The 21,877-nt window shown below is 40.9% G+C and overlaps 1 protein-coding gene across 2 annotated transcripts; it reads left to right on the top strand.

Annotated features, from left to right (window-relative positions):
* Positions 1-223: 223 nt before the first annotated feature.
* Positions 224-17,674, top strand: cib2 (calcium and integrin binding family member 2; the record flags this gene model as incomplete). Of its 2 annotated transcripts, XM_080761917.1 has the most annotated exons (6): positions 224-274; positions 4,990-5,024; positions 8,715-8,826; positions 12,264-12,411; positions 12,967-13,162; positions 17,653-17,674. In XM_080761917.1, the coding sequence occupies 6 exons, from the start codon at positions 224-226 to the stop codon at positions 17,672-17,674; spliced, it is 564 nt and encodes a 187-aa protein (XP_080618043.1). The 2 variants fall into 2 exon arrangements, with proteins under 2 accessions (XP_080618043.1, XP_080618044.1); XM_080761918.1 differs by lacking the exons at positions 4,990-5,024; positions 8,715-8,826.
* Positions 17,675-21,877: the final 4,203 nt, after the last annotated feature.

The following is a 21,877-nucleotide window of genomic DNA, read 5'->3' as shown; positions in this document are numbered from 1 at the left end:
TACCGCAAACCCTTTTCTTTTTTCTTTTTCTTGTTTTCCTTTTTTTGAATCCATGGGGGACATATTATTTTGGAAACGCACCAATACTTTGAAGGAATTCAGTCGACAGATGTGCGGGGGTCTTGATCTTCCTCCTGGACCCCCTAAATGCATAGATTTGAGAAAACACATGGAACTGTAAATGTAATGATTCTGTACAGGAGAAAAACAACTCGATTAAGAGATGGGTAATAAGCAGACCATATTTACGGACGAGCAACTTGATGCATACCAGGTAAAGCTTCCTATATTCTTCCTCTGACTTATCTTATACAGTATAGCCATATATATATGACCATGGCATGGCATATAACAGCATATTGTGCATGACAAGTCTGTAGCTATATCTTCAAGGTGCATTTAGTCTGATGTAGCCTGTTATGGGTGTGTGTGGGACTAATGCATGCTTAATTGAGAAAATGTAAAGTATAAGCATGAGTCCTTAATTACAATGTAGATTTTAACAACATTGAAATTAAAAGGGATTATCTATGATCATAGGTAGTGGTGGCTAACATGACTTTGCCAGATGGGGGCGGCTGTGAAACAAACTTGTGTAGCAAGCTTCTTGGATCTGGCAGCGTCAGGTTTAAGTGGTGGCGGCATGCCCAATAAAATCCCCAGTGTTAGGTCAATTTTTAACTTCCATTGTGTAGATATGTAATTTATCCAAAGTTAAATAGCACTGATAATTGTTATTGTGCGGCGGAACTAACTACCGTAATTAACTAATGTTAATACAGTTGTGTGATCCACCCGATGTGAGTCAATGGCTGATTTTGGATATGGGTCATAATTGGAAATACATATATATAGTATCCTGCATGGTCAACATAACTGCAACAACAACAAAAAGCAATGGCTAAAATGACCAAAGACCCTCTAATAGAATTTTGCTAAAAGCTGTCAAATAGCAGACCATATTTGTATGTTTTAGTAGTGCTCTACAAGTAAAATCCTCAGTTACAATAAATGGATCAATCTGGGAACCCATCTGCAAAACAAAGGGAACACAGCAGCACCCTCTTTTCCTTTGAACTGAGAGTCAACAGTCGGTCTTGAGAGACTACAAATGAATAAATAACATTGAGGATTATTGGGTAGAGACAACCCCATAAAGGATACATTTTTAGAGTCCATATGAATTTAGATTGTTCCGTGCTTACATCATGTGCAATGATGATGCACAATAATGTATTTAAAACAAATGAATAGCAGAAGGCTCTGATTTCATTTCAACTGGAGGATCTCGAGGTCTTCAGGGCAACATCTGACATGATCTGAGAAGCCCTAACCTTTTGCACTCTGTAACAATAGATGCCTCGTCCTGTGAAGAAACGCCAGCTATGTCTGCACAGGTTTATCATTACGATTAGGTGTGACTTAATTATTGATGCCAAGCCTCAGTATGATAGCATGCCTGGAAACACTACCCTTGGGAGATAACTTACTACTCAAGAGCTTCTCTGGTTACTTCTGTTGCTCTTAACATGCCCTTATTTTAGAAATAATTATGTTGCCTATACAATGTAAAGAATCGGACAGAGTTGCCATGTGGGGTATATGCCTGTATAGGATAATTGCCTCAGCACACTGTTATAGTGACAACTCAAAATATTGGTGTAATATGCAGGAGATTGAAGTATAGCCACACAGTGAAATCCTTAGTGTCTGTCTCTGAGAGTTATTATGGGTCCATTGGGTTACATTTGAACACTCTCTGAGTTTTAAATGGATACATTTAACTCTGAGGATTTTACTGTGCAGCAGACTTAAGACACGTCTTCTTGCTTTCTCTATTTTAAGTCTCTAAACTGGATCGTGAATGTGCAGTAGATGACATTATTACAAATGTAGCTCCAGACGACTCAAACGAGCCAAGATAAATATTAGAAGGAAGGATGTCCTGTACTGACTGGTTTACATACACTTAGTTAGTCTTGTTCACGAGTGAGGGGAGGATGGAGAATGAGATCAGCCAGAGAATCGGAGCGGCAGGGGCGGTATTGCAGTCGCTGTACCGCACTGTTGTGACAAAAAGATAGTTGAGCCATGGGCAAAGCTCTTTATCTACTGAGCAATCTTCATTCCAACTCTCACCTATATGGTCATGAAGTGTGGGTCATGGCCGAAAGAATAAGGTTGCGAATCCAAGCAGCCAAAATTAGTTTTCTTCGGCGAGTGGTTGGCATCTCCCTTAGAGATAGTGTAAGAATTTCAGTCATGCGAGAGAGACTTGGAGTAGAGTCGCTGCTTCTTCGCCTGGAAAGGAGCCAGCTTAGGTGGTTCAGACATCTGATTAGGATGCCTCTCGGGCGTCTCCCTAGGGAGGTCCTCGAGGCACATCCCACTGGGAGGAGACCCTGGGGCAGAGCAAGGCGCAGTTGAAGGAAACACATCGACTCACTGGCCTTGAAACGTCTAGGGATCCCCCAGGAGGAAGTCACTAATGTTGCTCTGGAGAGGGAAGTCTGGAGCACTCTGGTGGAGTTGTTGCCCCCGCGACCCGACTACCAATAAGTGGTTGAAGATGGATGGATAGTTACACACCCCTGTTAACCCCCTGCGTGTGGGTTAACAGTGGAGTGAATGGAAACTTTCTGAATAGTCAAACTTGTACATTATCTTCTAGCCGGTGAAATTATATTGAAAGTAAACTGTTCCTCATTTTGCTGACAACCAATATAAAATCCCATGTATCAATCACCTCTGGGGTAGGGGACCCTACTTTGAGAACCACTGGTAGCCATATGGGATTTAAAAGGCTTTTATATATACGCTTATACTGTAGAACAATTTTAAAGAAAGCATAGGCCTATGCTTTTTTTATATTGAATTATGACATAATTCTATATGAATCAATAGAGCTTTTGGGGGGTAGAACCTAGTGTAGTACAACCTCCATAACTAATTTATCCAAGAACAATGGTCAGTCAATATGTCTGATAGCGCTTGGCTCTTTGGCCGGTTCATCAAGCAATTCCCAGCTCTGCATGCTACAGCACATGCAGACACACTTTCCTTTGCAGTTCTATCATGAAGGCAATAGTCCATGTGTTGCACTAAATGAATTAAGCTCAGTCTGTCTACAAATAACAAAGATTAGTGGCTTGGCTTTACATCACTGTAATGTCCCGGTATTTCAAATGAATGAGAAATTAACAATGCTCACAACTAGGGGTGTAAAGATACATTTTAACAGCAATACGTATCACGATACATGGTTGACGATACGATACATGGACTATATTGGTTTATTATGGTGATTCGATACGATTCAAAATCGACTATTTAGAAAATACATTAAATATGTGTGAAATATGTGTGAAACACATATGGACAAACCCACGCCTTGACATGACCACAGAGAATACACACATTTTTCGATATACCAATTATAGCTATATGGAATGGAAAAGTATAATTAAACCCATCTTAAAAAAAAATCTTCTTAAACTTGCTAAAATACAATGCAGAAGTACTTAGTATTGACTAAATTGATTATTTCCATTGCAAATTATATGATACAAAGTCAAACGATACACTACTTGCTGTTTACATATCGATATACATCGAAATCGATATTTCTTCGATTTCACCCCTACTCACAACCTGATGTCAATACCTTTTAAAGGGGCTCTAAAACTCCTTGCATTGGTTTGGCATACTCTGGCGTGCCACACTAAAGCTGTCTCGGAGGCTAACTGATAATGCTCTGGACTGGTTCACACGCAGCTCAGCCTGTACTGACATGAGATCGTCTTGATTAATACCTGAGAGGAAACAGGGAAATGCAGTGTGCAAATGCATATCGATAAAGCTGCATGTTACAGGAAGAAATAGTTTACCTCAGAAGTCGGAACTTACACACACGCCTCAATGCAATCTAAAATACAGCAAATATCTCAGTGTAAATCTGGACAGAAATAAGGCAGGCGTGGCAATGAATGTTCAAGTTCAGCACAATAACACTAATGTGCATGTGCAGACTGTGCACTGTGCACATATGTGCAAAGTCCAAACCTCTGGTGGCTCCAGCAGGGCTGTTGTGTTGGATCATATGCACAGTGCACACCCCTATGCGGTAACTCATCAGTGCAGACAGCCACACACGTGTGCGCACACACACGTGCACGCGCACATGCACACACACGCACGCACGTGCACACGCGCACACACACACACACACACACACACACACACACACACACACACACACACACACACACACACACCTGATCATGTTCCCTTGCCTCAATGTGTGTATTGCAACTACCATGGGTGACACAACATTCTGACAACAAGTCATACCTTTAGTGATACTTGAGACCACATTCAGGGCTTAGTGTAATAGCTATGCGTTCCGCTGACTTCCAAGGCCCCGTACTCTCATTCTATATGCCACCTGAGCCTGTCATGCATACCAGTGTGGTCCACGTCGACTCCTAATACTGATGGTTCTCTAGCCAGCCAAGTAGTTCAATGCACTCAACCAACCCTGTATCCTTTTCAATTTTGGAACAGGGATGCCAGGTAATTACGGTAAGCCGTTAAGTCAAGACCTCAGGCCAATTCTACAAGATGTCTAAATCCTAACAGTTTTCTCAAAAACGTATGTCAGTGGTGCTCAAATGGCTGCTCAAGGACCCAGAAATATGTATGGGGCTATCGACACTCACCTTAAAATATCTGGTTTCAGGCACCCCCAGAAACAAAGATTTTAGTTAAAAATGTTTGCTTTCAAAGCTACTGATTCAAACTGTTTAGGACAACTCTACGTTTAGGACAAGGTACTCCCTGTGTATAAAATATATGATAAGCATTTTTTTTACCAGTAATCTTTTTGTCCTTTGTGTTTTGGGCATTCTTTGTAGTTAATAATTTGTTTGTGTTTTTGTTTGGGCTAATTCATGCTTATTCATTTGACACACTGCACTTTCTTTCCTACAGGACTGCACTTACTTCACACGCAAAGAAATCCTTCGGTAAGTGGAGCCACCCCACTTTCTTGCATCTACCTATAACTAAAAAACCTGGGACGTATCTTCAGTGATGTATCCTAAGGTCATCAGGGTTTCAGGTCTGGCAACATCATATACCCCTCACTCAGGTGACCCAGCCAGGGTGATCAAGTTCCGACTTACATCCCAGTAGCTACCCTCGTTCAGTCCCATTAGGGAAAGATCAAGACCACACATCTGTTGCTCCGGAACTACTCTGCCAGGACTGGGAGAACCAGATTCTGGAGCGTGGAAGGACTAGGCTCTGTGGGTTGACTCCTGTCCGGGCCCCTCCTACATCTCACCAGGTCCACTCCTGCTCTCACCAGGACATGTGCGTTGCACCAGACTCCCAGCACCAGGCACTTCATTCAGGAGTGATGGATTATAATGGCCCTCCTAAAGGCAGGGTTTTTTGGGCTTCCTCCTCACGGAGGACACAGGCTGGGGCGCTAACCCATACTGCTCACCCGGGTGCTGTCTACATTCCGGCTGTCACCCGTCTCTCCGGTGGTCACCAGATTATACCTGGTTGTCACATAGTCTATTCCTATGAGTCACTATAAATAGAATAACTATAACCAAAAAAACTGCTTCTATCTATCCCTTGCTGATCAACATTTTGGTAAAACAGACAGTTGCAGTAATGTTAATGTACGAAGCAGGGCCAGCCATAAATCTGGGGGCCCTAAGCAAGATTGGGTTTAAGCCGCCCTCACTGTAGCGCATACAACATCAAACCAACTTGTGACTCATGGTGTTATTTCAAACACAAGATATGCATACAGTAAGAATCATGCCAAACTGACTTTGTTCCAAGCAAGCTAAGACTCTGGTAAGCAGAGAACTGGGCTTGTGAGAGGATTGGGCGTTTTATTTTCTTCTGCAACGATACATACACAGACAGACAGACAGACGGGACGGGACGGGACGGGACGGGACAGGACAGGACAGGACAGGACAGGACAGGACAACATCAAACATAATCCCTTAAAGATGATCTTTGGTATGATGATAGAACTGTGAATTTAATAAACTTCAGTGCATGGTTTCATATAATTGGATCAAAATTCATGCGTAAGGATTCATGTGCTGATATTACAGTAGGGCACTCTGTTGGATTAATCTTTGCAGTTCTCAATAGAATGACAGAGGCAGATTTATTTGAATCTAAAATTTAATTTTATCAAATGTAATGATCCATTACTGAAAACGAACCTATTTCATGAGATTATACTATTTCATGAGATTATATATCATGGATATTTTTATAGCTCCATATTATGGTGCTCTCAGGTTGCTTTTTTAATCTAATCAGAGCATGTAGAATTGACCGTAATGGAATTAGAGGTCATGAAATGTGTCACGGTCATATGAACACCATCAGTATTTCAGTAAGTTGATACTTTGTCTGTTTTTGCTTTGGCTCACACTTGTAAACACAAGAACACAAATAGACTAGAGTCTAGACAGTCTAGACTCTAGACAAATACAGATATTTGTATTAAACACAGGACACATTTGTATAGGATTTGTATTTATTATTTGCATTTGGTGAAAAATAACACATTAATATTGACACTAGACTCTAGAATTCTAGACTCTCTTTTCCTTTGCAATCATTCCCAACGTTTTTGCCGGACAGTGCCCCCCCCCTCCCCCCGACTTGTGGATGAATGCTGAACTGTTCCTCCACAATGACATTGAAACTGCCTTTGATTACAAGGCCAGCGGTGCACTGAAAATGAAATTGACCATACCGAAATTGATCTCCATCATCGAGCGTAGTAACATCGCATGCAGCTTTATGACCTTCATAAAACATCCCGAGCTTGTGTTCCCAGCAGCACACACCATGACACAGTTATGAAGGAGCTTGTGTTCCCAGCAGCACACACCATGACACAGTTATGAAGGTGAGAGACAAAGATCATCACTGATCATTATGAGGCGATCGCTTTGTGAGCTCTGCCTGAAACATCATAGTTGGTTTTACCCAGGAACAGTGTTGATTTTTACAAGCAAATTTAGATTTTCTAGTTTTAGTCATAGTCATGAATAGTTTTCATTTAGCTTTGATCACATTTTAGTCACCTGGAATGTTACTAGTGTTAGTCTAGTTTTTGTCGACTAACTATCATAAGATTTTAGCCGACTTAATCTACAGTTGATTTAGTCGACTAAAATGTATTTTGGTGAGCCTTGATGCCGTCGTAATGGCTGATTTTACACTTGCTGAAAGTAGCCGATCTACAAGCTCACAACGCGCCGGGCTGCGATACGTTGTGAGCTTGTAGATCTGATATTTTCAGCATGCAACCAAGTGTAAAATGATGGAGTTCTTCCTCTTGTCCACTAGTCCCTTCCTAATGTTTTAGTCTAGTTTTTATTTGTTGACGAAATTGTCAATATATTTAGTCTTAGTTTTAGTCATCATAGCTTAGTTTTTATTTTGTTTCCATTTAGTTTTCGTCAGTTAAAGAAGGTAGTCGATGAACATTTTTTGTCATAGTATTAGTTGACGAAATTAACACTGCCCAGGAATACAGGTGTGTCATTCTTATCCATTTTAGTCTTTTCAATGTGCATGTGCATAACAAAAATCTAAATTCCATAAGACTCGTACTTTCACTGTTGTAGTTCACTTTAATGCATTGCATGAAGGAACAAAATGAGCAGCATAATGGTCAATAGGCAGAGTTTGTTTGCTTTTTAGTTTGGAACGATGTTTGCATTGATTTAGTTTTTTCAATAATCAAAATTAACCATGGCTTGTTAAATTAATGTCAATATGAAGTTAATTAGAAATAGAACGTTTTAAACTAATACAAAAATTGGGAGGTTCCAAATGAGATAAATTATAGTATGTTGAACCGTTGTTACAGTGGTGTTGAAGTTGAACGTATCAGAACGTACAGTAAACCAAGCAGAATGCTGAGTTACGGTTTGTCTAATCAAAATGCCTTTACTAGAATTAACTGCTGTATGACCGATCATTGCAGCAGCAGCTGTGTCATTTTGACAGGTTTATTTGATTTCAACTTAATGAGTTTGTCCTCTATAAGAGCAGTGACCCCAGAGATGGATGACACTGCTATAGGATGAGGAAGGACACACGTACAGTAACAGGGATGTTCAGGGGTCAGAGTGTAAGAGGCTTGTAGATTACTGCCGACCTCTGATGACACACTGTGTGCGTGCGTGCGTGTTAGGCTTAGGCAACTGTTTGCAAGGGTTCCTTGCTTTACTTCAGCAGCAATAGTCTTATTTTGGTGAGCATCCAGTAAGCTCTCAGACACTGTATGTACCGGTAGTCTAAGGCTAAGCCAGCGGCTCCCAAGCTTTTAACTTAGCCTGTGGCCCAAAAGACAAATTAGACATTCCACTGGGACCCAAATTAGTGAAAATAGCAGATCTACAAGCTCACAATGCACCGCTTCGTGCCACGTTGTGAGCTTGTAGATCCACTATTTTCACTACTTCTTAAACATTTGTTTTCCAAATTTATGGAATATCTTAGATTTTTATTTGTATTTACTCAATGATTCATGATTGTTCTAATTACTTAGAACAATAATTTTATTTGGTATTAAAGAAAACGTCTTTTTTGGGGAATGTTTTTTAATTTGATGATACAAGCAGTATTGCTGTCTTTTATTTATTTGTGTGTTCTAGGTTGCACGGCAGATATCATGAGCTGGCCCCACATCTTGTACCGATGGACTACACTAACGACCCAGACTGTGAAGTGCCGTTATCCTTAATAGTCAACATGCCAGAACTAAAGGTAACTTAAGATCGTACTAAAACTGGATAAAGTAGGCAGGCAATGATGCACATTCCTTCGGTTGCACCAAAAGCCTCTGACTATTATGCTGGGCTGTTCGCACCAGGGCGCAGACGTTGGTCCAACACATATGCGTGCGTCAGGACTCAGGACACATGCGGCGTGGCCAGTTAAAACTCAACCGTGGCTCCCGACATGCGTTGCTGGTTACGCGGTTAAAACTCAACTGTGGCTCCCAACATGAGTTGCCGGTTACGACACGCGTGGCCGGTTAAAACTCAACCGACCCTGACCCTGAACTTCTTCAGGCGCCGTTAGCATGCAGTAGAGGCGTTGTTGTGCCCTTTTCACCACACAAGTGGGTGTGAGTGACCCACTTATGGTCGTCGTCTATATGTGTGTGCCAAGGAATTTGAACTCACTGACTCTCTCCACTGCAATTCCATCGATGTAGATTGGCGTATGCTCCCTCCTCTGCCTCCTAAACTCCATAATTAGCTCAAAGGTCGTTCCAGCATTGAGAGCTATAGGTTGTTTTCCCGACACCATAGCGCCAGTTTTATTGACCTCGTCTCTATAGGCCGGTGATCAGCCCCATGAATGTATAGTGTCGTCGTACCTACTTGATGATGACATTACAGCTGTGCGTGGCCATACAGTTATGTGTGTACACTGTACATGGAGTACAGGAGGGGGGTGAGCACACAGCCCTGGGGTGCACCGGTATTGAGCATTGGGTCAGATGTTATATATTCACCAGGGGGATTTATTTAGTATTGCTCTAAGAAATGAGAGAAAACTGTAGGGCTAGAGCTGGTGTGACAGTGACCACCTCAGCTATTGAACAGCTGCGCACTGTTAGCGAGATGCTCTTTGGAGTGCCAAGCATGTTGCTTGAGTGAACTACGGTTGTGTCAAAAGCATGTGTGAAGTTCTGGTGGGAGGTGATACGAAACATCCATGATCGATCTAAGATCTATGAAGCAGGTCATTTAAATGGCTAATATGATTTATTACTTGGAAAGGACCAATATCACATGAGGAGAACGATAAAGCCATAGATGACCTCGTGCATCGATCTGTTGTTTTCTCATCCTTTCAACGGTCCCTCCCCTTTTCGGTTACTAGTGGTCCAGTGGACACAGATAGAATTAACGTTCAACAAAAACAGCGAGTGGTCCCCGCATGCGGTGCAAGTGCAACAGCTGTAGGCCTGTTACACACACACTGAATGTCCCCACACTACTGGGAGGACAGTATTGCGATCCCCGTCAGTTACAGTGTGAGCCAAGTGTGTGACCTTAGTTTTCTGAACCCATCAGCCACCTTCACTGTTGTTTGCACCATGCCACATCCTCTGGGCTTGTGAAAGTTAACATTATGTGAAAACGTCTCTCAGTCTACTGTATATGTCCCGTTTGTGAAGAACTTTACTATGCTGTGTAACATGAAAGAAGCATTTATCTTGCAATTTTCCTCCTATACATCAGGCAGAAGTACTAATTTATGTGGAGGGCAGCACATTTTAGCACAGTCTCATAACGTGTCCTTCCATTGGACATAATTGGCCTGTGCCCATATAAAGCTGTCACAGGCCAGCTGCAGGAAGACAGAGACCACTCAAGCAAGGATTGATGATGGGAATTTACACGCAGGTCTCCAAAGTCCTGTAATCGCATCATAACTGTAAATCTAATCCTTGCTTGCCTCAGCGTTTGCGTTAATTGGCTTTGTTGAGGAGACTGCCGATTGTGCCGAACCAAAGGCCTTTTTCTGGGGTCCATTCAGGAATCACAGAGTTCCTGGTACAAAAAGCCATTTTGTTGTTACAGTATGTGAATGGTTCTTTTGGAGCTGGAACAATTCTTTCTCTGTCCCGCCCCAGTCCCATTATTTGCAGCACCAGGAAAGGTCGATCGGAGGGGAACAGGGCGGGGTCGACATATGCCCTTACTGGGCTGCGTTCACACTTTCAAGACACCTGTCTTGTGTCTGAAAACAGCTTTGATGGATGTGTTCTGCCAATTTGGTCAAACCACATGGGCTTCCATTGGAAATGCATTGGAGCGGCCATTAAACACAGACAAGACACAACACAGACACAAGACTGATGTCTTGGTATAGTGGGAAAAGTGTAGCTCTGTTTCCCCCACATTTTGTGTGCAGTGGGTGCATACTTAGGGCTCCATCTTATCCCTTATCCCTAAACTTATTTGCCACTTTTTACTATTATGAAAATCATTTTAAAATAGTTCAACTAGCCGATCGACATCTACACGTTGTGAGCTAGATCAGCTATTTGAACTATTTTAAAAGGTTTTTTTTTTAAATAGTAAAAAATGGCAAATAAGTTTAGGGATAAGGGTTAAGGGGTCTTCTCTTGGGAGCGGGGTCTGTCTGTGTGAAAGACCATGCTCAGCAGAACACACTACAACCTACGTTTTGCAGCATATAAACAGCCTATAAACACAGAATGGCCATGAAACTGTCATGGTCATGACTAATGAAACATGTAACACCACACACAGTTGTGAAAAATCAATGCAACATATCAATTATTCATGTTTTTTTATTTTATTTATAGAGCACATTTACAAAAACATGATCGACCGAAGTGCTTTACAGAAAATGAGAGGAAAAGAAATAACAGAAAAGTGTAAATGCTTTAACTTTAACTGGTCGTTCTGTCCTTATTGTGTGGTGTTTTCGACTGTGTTGTTTTTTTCGACAGCAGGTCACATTTACTATGAAATCGTACATTTTTGTCAGTCACTCAAAATCCCCATACATGCGGGAAAGCCCCCATGGTGCCCAGGTCTCGTGGAGATCCCTGATGTCATATGCGACCTGCTGTTGCAATTAAGCCCATATATGGAGATCCCAGATGTTATCAATATTGGCCAGCAACTCTCCACCTGACCTCAAACCCTTAGATCTCCATATATGGACATGTCAGAAGTGACCTGTTCTGACATTCCATCATTTTGATCCTTCCCCATCCATCCTTCCTCTTCGATGTCTCCCATTTGACTGATACCTGTCCCTTCAAACACTAGACGGGCCTGCCCTAGTTTTTGACATTCTGACATTCCATATGTTGTGTCTGCATGACCTCATCAAACCCTGTACACTCAAGACATGCTCCTTACGTATTTGGCCAAATTCATTCCATGTTGATCTGACCCCCCATGCCAAAGCGCCAGCGCTCACTCGCCCAGCAGTCTGCCGTCAACAAGGCGGATGCGTGCACGCGACCTCACCCTTTAGGCTAGGGTGTATGCTGTTTTGTTTTCTTATTTATGAATACAGTATACTGTATGGTGCAAGATTATAAATTTCCATATTGACCAATACATTTTTATTAGTGTATGTATGCTATTCACGTTTTTTTGTCAGGCACATTCAATTATCCAACGTTTAACCTGCTTTATGTGCAGGAGAACCCATTCCGAAACCGGATAGTGGAGTGTTTCTCAGAGGATGGCCAGGGGAACCTCAGCTTCAATGACTTTGTGGACATGTTCTCCGTCCTCAGTGAAACGGCTCCCAGAGAGCTGAAGGCCATATTTGCCTTCAAGATATATGGTAAAGATGGACTTCTTCTCTAACAAACCTTCACCGTGGGTTCCTCCTATAGGGTGTGGTTTTCTGGTTCCACTGAAAAATCGGCCATTCATTTTTCCCATAGAGATTTACAAAATTATTCTAAGCCTAAGCCTAGATACCTTTGATTCAGTGATAAAGCATTATTGAATATTTAATTATATGATATAATACATTTAATAAATACTTTATAGTCATGATTCACCAGGATCCTGGATGACTTGATTCTCAGCTTAACATAGGCCTAATTGATTTAAATATTTTTGTAAATCAAAAATGATTTTTCAGTGGAACCAGAAAACCACACCCACTGCTAAGTCCTAGCTATTCCCTGGACTGTGTTTCTTTTGTTTCGTTAAATTCTTTATTGTATTTTTACTTTATTGTGTTATGTTTTCCTGTTTGTTTTAACTTGTTGATTGCTTGTTCTGTGTACACTGTTCAGCACCTTTTCATAAATAAAATGTACTTACTTACTTACTAAAATTAATCTATAGCTATTGTGTTGATTTTCATGTTCCTTGTGGTGGTCCACAGATTACAATGTGGATAATTATCTGTGCAAAGAGGACTTGGAGAAGACTCTGAACAAGCTGACAAAGGAGGAGCTGACTCCGGAGGAGGTGGATCTAGTGTGTGAGAAGACCATCGAGGAGTCCGATCTGGACGGGGACAACAAACTCTCCTATGCTGACTTTGAAAACATGATAACTAGGGCTCCTGACTTTTTAAGGTAATGTATATGCACTACAGAAAGTTAATTAAGACATTAATTAATTACAGAAACAATAACGTGATTAAAAGAATTAACGCATTTAATCACGCATAGTTTTTCACCACAGAACCTTTCTCACTGGACGAATTTCAGGCATACCAGCAGTAGAAGAAGCCCATCAGACTGCTTTGTTTGGCCCAGTGGATGGGAAATTTAGATTTAAAAAACATTTAAATCTAACATTTACACATTGATTCACTCGAATACCAAAATCTGTTTTAATTTACCAAAAAAAGCTTCTCTCAGGTTTATGTAGACTATGATAGCACTTTATGTAGACAGCACTAGTCTATACGTATAGTATATGCATAGTTTAATTATATAGATATTCCACTGTTACGACGTATGATTCATGATAACTACTTTTTGGTCAGGTGACGACCTGACCAAATGACCAACCTGAAAATGAAGACCACATGTTCGCCACATGTTCGCCATGTTAGACTCTAAAAGAGTTGCGAAATTGAGGGGGCAGAAAACAACTTCCGGTTGTCCCCATTCGTTGTCCCCATTCAAAAGAAGTCTATGTAGAAGAGCCGCCATTGGACTGGCCCCATGAAGTGCACAGAGTTTGCGTAACTCTGGCTCTGGTCGGCTCCAGGCAGGGTTGCCAAGTCCGCTTATTTCCAGCAAAACGTTTGCAATGTTAGAACGTCACTCAATATAACTTCACTCCAAACGTGGCTGCATACACGTTACTAAAATAATAATCATACTAATATGGGGGGGGGACACACACACACACACACAACGGAGACAGCGCACGCAAACGGCCGCAAAGTGCGAGGTTGTGACACACAAACATACACGTTACTAATAAAACAAAACAAAACAATTATTATTATTATTTATTACAACGGAGACAGTGCTTCTTTCACCTGACCATTATATCACATTTGTGATTCAATATTTGAAGTTTTTCATTAGACTTAGGTCAGGATTTAGAAGGCGTTTTTAGAATCGACCCCCATGCATGTGTTAATCAACACATGCATGCCATGGTCATGATGCATTTACTGTACAACTACAACCCCCAGTTGGCTGTTTGTCATTTTAGTGGCTCTGCTCTCATTATTGTCAGCCTGAGCCTCCAGTATGTGTCTTCATCTAAATGCAAACGGCCCATGTGACATGTCTGATTTCATTACCAGCCAGAAGCATAAATCCCTGCTGAAACACAAATCACTTATTGTGACCAAAGGTCGCAGTGGAATCGTGCATTTCCCGTGTGTCGGGCATCACATGGTGCCCAGGTCTCGTGACATCATGTGACATCATCAGGGATGAAGATGTGGAGACCCTGATGTCATAGTAAATGCGACCTGCTGTCACAGTTGGTTGTTGCAGTATGCAGTATGCAGTATGCAACAACCATGCAGTATCCATCCATTCAAATTTCACTCTATAGGGGCCTGCCCCAAAGTTATTAGTGCAGCCCGGCAGCCGGCGAAAACTAGAGTTCTCAACAGGCCGGAAAATTAAGGCCTGGCCCTACCTGGGCCCTCATCAAACCCTGTACACTCAAGAGAATGTCCCTGCTACCCTTAGATCTCCATATAGTATATGGACTCTTGGAGTATTTGGCATATACTGTATGGAGCTCACCTGTTCTGACATTCCATAATGTTGATCTGACCTCATTAAACACTGTACACTCAAGACATGCTCCCTTACTGTATATGGCCAGTACAGAATTCATTCCATGTTGATCTACTCCCCGTGCCAAAGCTCGCCCAGCAGGCTGCTGTCACCCAGGCGGATGTGTGCACGCTTCTCGCCCTCAGCCTCAGGCGTCTTACTGGTGATGGATGGCTCTGTATATTAACGCTACTGGTGTGGTATGTCTGCAGGTAGAAAGAGGTCATTCTAAATTATCTTGAAAAGCAGATAACTGTGTTTCAGAGCTCTGCCACCATAGCATAATTATGTCTGTTACGTGTGCATGCGAGGAGAGTATAGGATCTTAAATGTACAGATCTCTGCCAGGCTGGGTGGCCTACCCTACCCAGAGCTATGGCAGCCCTCGGGTGTGGCAGTAGTTGAGAAGCCACGGGTGAAATCGAGTTGTACTTAAAACTTTGATTTATTATTATACATATCCAAACCTTCCACATCTATTCCTAGTATTATGTCCACCTTAGAAAGTTTTGGCAGGCTTTCGGGGTATAAAGTCAACGTTTCCAAAAGCGTTTTATTTCCTATCAATACACAAGGCAATCAAACTTTTGGCTCCCACCCATTTAATGTTATAACCAGCTTTCGATATTTAGGAATCATAGTGACCAAAACACATGACTTGTTCAAGCAAAACCATACAAAACTTTTTGAACGTACTGAACAAGACTTAACGAGATGGTCGAACCTCCCTATCTCACTTGCCGGCCGAATGAATATAATTAAAATGAATGTCCTCCCTAAATATCTGTTTCTATTCCAATGTATTCAAATTTTTGTTAACAACACTTTTTTTAAGAATCTGGATAAAATTATCTCCAAGTTCATTTGGGATAAGAAACACCCCCGAATAAGGAAGGATTTTTAGGCCTAAATCAGATGGCGGAATGGGATTACCTAACTTCAAACTCTATTACTGGGCGTGTAATTTACGTGCGCTCTCATTTTGGCTTCAAGATCAATTGCCTACATGGGCATTTATTGAAGGTCAATGTTGTCCCCCAACATCGTTGTCAGCTTTAATCTTTTCCCCAGTGGCCTCAAGATATACTAAGTTGCCAAAGAATTCCATAGTCTCGCATTCTCTCAAAATTTGGCTTTCAATACGAAGGCATTCCGGTTGGCACCCGGGTTCTGTGCGCACACCACTGGTCGCTAACCATTCTTTTTTACCGTCCCTTTCTGACTCATTGTTTAAAGTGTGGCATAGAAATGGTATTCACTCCTTCAAAGATCTTTATATTGATGGGTTATTTCCGACCTTTGAACAAATACGACGCAAATTAAATTTACCCCAATCACATTTCTTTAGATTTCTACAGATACGACATTTTTTAACACAACACACTACTTCATTTCCAAACATACCTCCCAACTCATCAATGGAATCTATATTTCTACCTGATCCATTGCTCAAAGGAGGTGTTTCTATTATTTATAATTCTCTCTCATGTTTAGATAATAATGCCTCCTTGGAGTATTTAAAAACTGCTTGGGAAAACGACTTAGGAATATCTATCACTGACGAGCAATGGTCTACATCTCAAAAGTTTGTGCACTCTTCTTCAGTATGTGCCACTGCCAGGCATGGTCTTATACAGTTTAAAATATTACACAGGTTACATTTGTCAAAGGAAAAACTCAACAGAATGTATCCAAACGCCAATCCAGCCTGCGACAGATGTGGCCAGGCGCCGGCCACTCTAGCTCATATGTTCTGGCATTGCACTAAACTAACATCATATTGGCAAAGTATATTTAAATCACTGTCAGACATTGTTGGAAGACCTTTTGACCCGGATCCACTGACAGCCGTTATGGGAGTCAGGGGGCCCGGGGTCAAACTGTCTATACTTTCCAATATAACAATATAAAATATGTGACTCTACTGGCTCGCAGACTGATACTGTTGAATTGGAAACAAGCACAGGTTCCGACTCACACTTCACTTATGAGAGATGTTATGCACTACTTACAATTGGAAAGATTAAATTTGAATTGAGAGGGAGTGAAGATAGATTCTACCAGACATGGCAACCCTTCATTGAATATTTCAATAGGTGCACGCTAACCCCTCCTACACAATAGATGGCACAATAGAAAATTGGAAAGGAAAAAAAGGAACTGAGTGTTTTTTGTTTTTTTTTATCATTTAAAAATGAATGTCTGTAATTCACTTAATTTACAACAACATGTTGGGAAAGTTTGAGAGCAAGAGTGTCTGTCCTGTTTTGTTTGTCTGTAAACTCATTGTTTAACTGTTTTGTTTTTTCATGTTTATCACATTTATGTCTTTTTTATTATGTATTGTATGTGGAACATTTACCTTGCCTGTTATTTTTTATTTTATTTAACTGAAATACTCATTATCATTGTCGATAATATTCTGTTGTCATACAAAAAATGCCTAATAAAAACAGTATTAAAAATAAATAAAAACATTGAACCAAAGCAAAGTAGTAAAAAGCGCTTCGGACATACTCCATGCATTGGATCCTCAGATTGTGTCTGCTAAAGCAGCCAATTTCACCACCTCTCCCCTTCCCATGCAAGTAATTGACAATATATAAAATCACAAATACAATACCAACTTTGATGAGGCCGTATTGCTTTGTTTGAAGAATAGGATATAAGGTTTTCTTCATTTCCTGAAAATGTTATATTTTTCATTTCCTGAAAAGTTAACATTTTGGAGTGCTGTTTTGTTCCCGACAGCAGAGATATACAGATTGTGAAAGTAAAATTTTCGCATTTTGTCTTACTTGTGCCTGCAGTACCTTCCATATTCGAATCTAAGAGGGCCTCCACGTTGGTTACATGGTGAAGAAGCTGGATTCATCAGGACAGACCCTCCCAGACTCTACCCAGACCGTGCTACAGTATACAGCAGTGGTTCCCAAAGTGTGACCTGGGCTAGGGGTCCTTGAGGGGGTTCCAGGGGGTCCCCAGCTAAATGATAGTAAGGAACCAAATGGACCCTTATGGGTCTGTAACTCAGAGAGTGTACAAATGGAACCATTCCATTTGGAATCACTCAGAGTTAAATTAACTTTGATTTTACAATATACATAGAATAGAGATGGGGGGACCGATGGGGGACCGTAGCCTAATTCAGGTCAAACCTAAGGGTCCTTGAAATGAAAATGGTTGAGAATCACTGCTAGAGCCGTAAAGAATCTTCTGTTAACTTATGGGTGTCCTTGGCATATATTTTCTAATTGGGGACCGCAGGCTATAATGAGTATCAATTTGGGGGTCCTTGACATGAAAAGGTTTGAGAACACTGGTGTACAGTATTCAACAGCACAGTGCCTATACCGTATCTTCAATTCCTGTCAACCTTCACTCCTCCTTTGCCTGCGATCTGTGAAGTCTGTTTGAAGTCTGGGAAACTGTATGGCTCGGCTCGTTAAGACTGATTCTCAGGATGACTCAGCTATTTATATGCATTAATTTACTTTCTTCTTTGATGAAACGCAGGTAGTTTCGTGTTTTAATCTCCAGAAATAATAGGGCTTGACCAGAATGTGTCACATGTGGGGAGAAAGGACTACTTTTTACATTTTCTAGAAAGAAAAACAAGGTATTGATATGAGCCCTTTTTACTGTATCTACTTCTGCCAGCTAGACACTGGCCTGTATTAATATATGTTGGATTAAGGTTACAGAAATAACTTATATATCAACGTTTGTTGCACATGATATATATTACTGTACACAGCAGATATTGTTTGAAACATGCCTGGAGTGTGTTAATTTAGCTATGCAATAATTTGATCTGCAACCTGCATGAACAGAACTGTGCTCTCTATCTTGTTTACATTGCTTTGGTCATGTTAATTTGTGTCCTTTCTTGTTAGAACTGGAGCACAATGACAATCACATCTTACTATTTTCCAGTTGAATGAAGGGCTCTTGTTGTCTGTATTTGAATATATTAGCCTCTGGCATCTGTACATTTGATCTCCCTGTTGTCTCAGCTAATTATTTAATACACATTTCCCAGTGTGAATAATGGGAATACTGGGCTTAACTTTTAATAAAGTACTCTTCTGTTTGTTTTGTGTGATTCGAAAGCATTTTGTCCCTGCATTAGTCTCTTCTTTGCTTTCACTGGACATGAGCACAAACTGCGTGCATGCGCACCCATACTTTCTTAACAAACTTTCTTAGTCAAATTAAAACGTAATATTTACATTGGATTTACATGGAGGCACAGACATGCAGGTGGGAAGTATGGCCTTCACATTTAAAGTAAATCTTAAAGATTACTTTCTAAGTCATGAATCCTTTCCACTGTTTCCAGTGACTGAACCGACCTGAAACTTGTGTGAGTTATTACATACTATGTAAGCTACTCAGCTCATATCTCCTCCCATTCAGGATGGTTGAGGAACAATAAAGATATCACATCATTATGTCTAGACTATGCGTATCCCATTGTATAATGACATCTTTAAGCAGAATGAGATCATTATAGGAGTAAGAGCTGAGCTGCTTCAGTATTTACCATTGGGATTACATTGCAGCACAAAGCCCAGCATATTTCATTAGTATTTAGAAGCTGTCCTTCGTTATGTTTGTTGGGTGATGATTCACTAGTCGTCTTACTTTGCTTCTGGGGGGATTATGCGCAGGGGATTATAAAATAATATATAATATAATTGATAGAAAGTGGGTTATTTGATTCATGTCTTCCATAGGATGGACTGAGGCAGTGAGAATTAAGCTATTAATTTTGTCAATGACAAATTATCAGAAGTCATCGCCATGTTGGTTTGTGGTGGACATTTTTGTGAACATTCCATTTTTCCCACGGACATACAAAATGAGAGGACAATAATATTACCAGAAACACATAAATAGATAGCACTGAATGACCATAACAGATCTGTAACTCCGAGAGTGTTATAAAATGGTTCCATTAGTTAAAGGGGGTCTTTGAGAATTTGAGAACCACAGTTATCACAATAAATAATTGCCATACTTATTCTGAAGAAAACCTGGAGACTTGACATTCAGTAAGTGGGTGTTATGATCAAAATAAGAACATTATAATGGTGAGTAAAACAGAAAATGTAATATTTGCCACAGACACATTTGTCTGTGTAGGCCTACGGACATGTTGGTGACCCCTGTGAGAATTATCTTCTAATGGTGCATAATAACTATTAGGCTACCTTACGAGTTACGACATGTCGACAGAAGAGGGCTTGATCATGAATATGCTATTTGCATAATCAGTTAGTGGGACTTGGGCGAATGGGAAGGAAGTTGAGGAATTGTAGCAGCGAGCAGTGTGTGCAGTCATCAGAGAAGGCAGTGCCACAAATATGCAGTTAATTCCTCATGCTGTTACATCCAGCTTGCTTTAATAGGGGCAGCATTAAATATTCGGGGCAATATATCGCTGATGGTGCGGCTTCATTAATTACTGCCCTCACATAGAGAACATCTGCTGATTTAGATTCCGACGACAGGGCAGCTTCTGGTGGACTGTGATACGGGGGCTCCGTGTGGCTATAAAGCAGCCATACTGGAGCTCATCTCAGCTGTCCCCTGGTGGAATTACAGTATTGGACAGTTCAGAGTAGGCAGCCTTGTTTGGCTGTATTTACAGTCACTGGCTGTATATCCCGGACACCATTCTTCACTCCATTCTCTAATCTAACCATTTAGGAATTAAACTGGGGCCATTAGGGTTACATGCATAACATGAGCACTGTGGAGTTATTTATTATATTTAACAGTTCAATTATGGCACTTTGAAAGAGGCTAGGCTACTACTGAGGTGGGACAGTGGAGGACCTCTCCACTGTCCACTGCCCTCTGTGAATATGACTTACTGTTACATAGACCAGATTCCATTACTGATTACAGGGCTTAACAGAGCACGCCTATGTTGTCAAATATTCAAATGCAAAAAATAAAGCTTTTAGGCTCATGTTATTTGAATGGAAGAGAGCAACAGAAAACAAAATACCAAGATCAATGAACAACCTTTAAACTACATGACCACAACTTCCCCTACCTGCAGCTGCACACATGCTAGTGCTGAGGCCTATATGCAAATGGTTCTAGAAATGGAGCATGCTGCTGATGGAAGCAGGCTTTAGTCAGAAATATTTTCATGCTCTGAACACATTATGCACATTTCCCCTGGCTGTTCGGTTAGACATTACCATAACTGTGAGGTTGCTCTTATTGACATCATTACATTACAGGTTTGTTTGTCCAAAATACCCAAAATAACAACATTCCTTACCGGTACGTTTCTTTTTTAAACCAAATGTATTTCTTGTTGGGCAAATGGGAGGTAGCCTATAGGCTAGTTTATGCACTATATGCACTCTCCTTTCTCCAAGTCGGTTACAGTGTATTAGCTTGTCTGGTATTAGTTTGGCACTTAGTTGATCGCGATGAAGGAGCAACTGCCATTGAGGTGTGAGAAGACCTATGACGTTTCCCTTGTATCATGTCTTTTAAGACATGCATTTGTATAAGCCTTTTCACCTTTTTGCAACAAACTTCACAACTAAAGGGCCTTTTTCCTGTGTGAATCATCATGTGACTTTTCAGAATACACATTTGGTAAAAGCCTCTAGAACACACTGTACAACAGAAGGGTTTTGTATCATCATGTGACTTTTCAGACCACACATATCACTAAAGCCTCTGCCACACACTGTACAACAGAATTAACTCACCTGTATGAGTACTCATATGTCGTTTCATGTGGTCTTCACGAAAAATCCTTTTGCTACAAACTGTACAAATAAAGGGCTTCTCTGTAGCCTATGACATGTGTCGTTTCAGATGTTGATCCGTACCAAAGCTTTTGCTACAAACTTTACAACCAGGGCCCTGAATGAGTGTGTTGTTTGAGACTATATTAGCCTAAGTTGTAAGCAAAGCCTTTACTACAACTGTACAACTGGTCTTTAACCCATTTAGACCTGAGGCTTCTATAAAAAACAGTTTTCTGAAAAACCTCTTTCT

The sequence above is a fragment of the Protomyctophum bolini genome (genome assembly GCF_963924005.1).
Source record: "Protomyctophum bolini genome assembly, chromosome: 4".
Classification (NCBI taxonomy): Eukaryota; Metazoa; Chordata; class Actinopteri; order Myctophiformes; family Myctophidae; genus Protomyctophum; species Protomyctophum bolini.
Note: the sequence above shows the minus strand (reverse complement) of the source record. Positions and strands in the feature narration are given on the sequence as shown.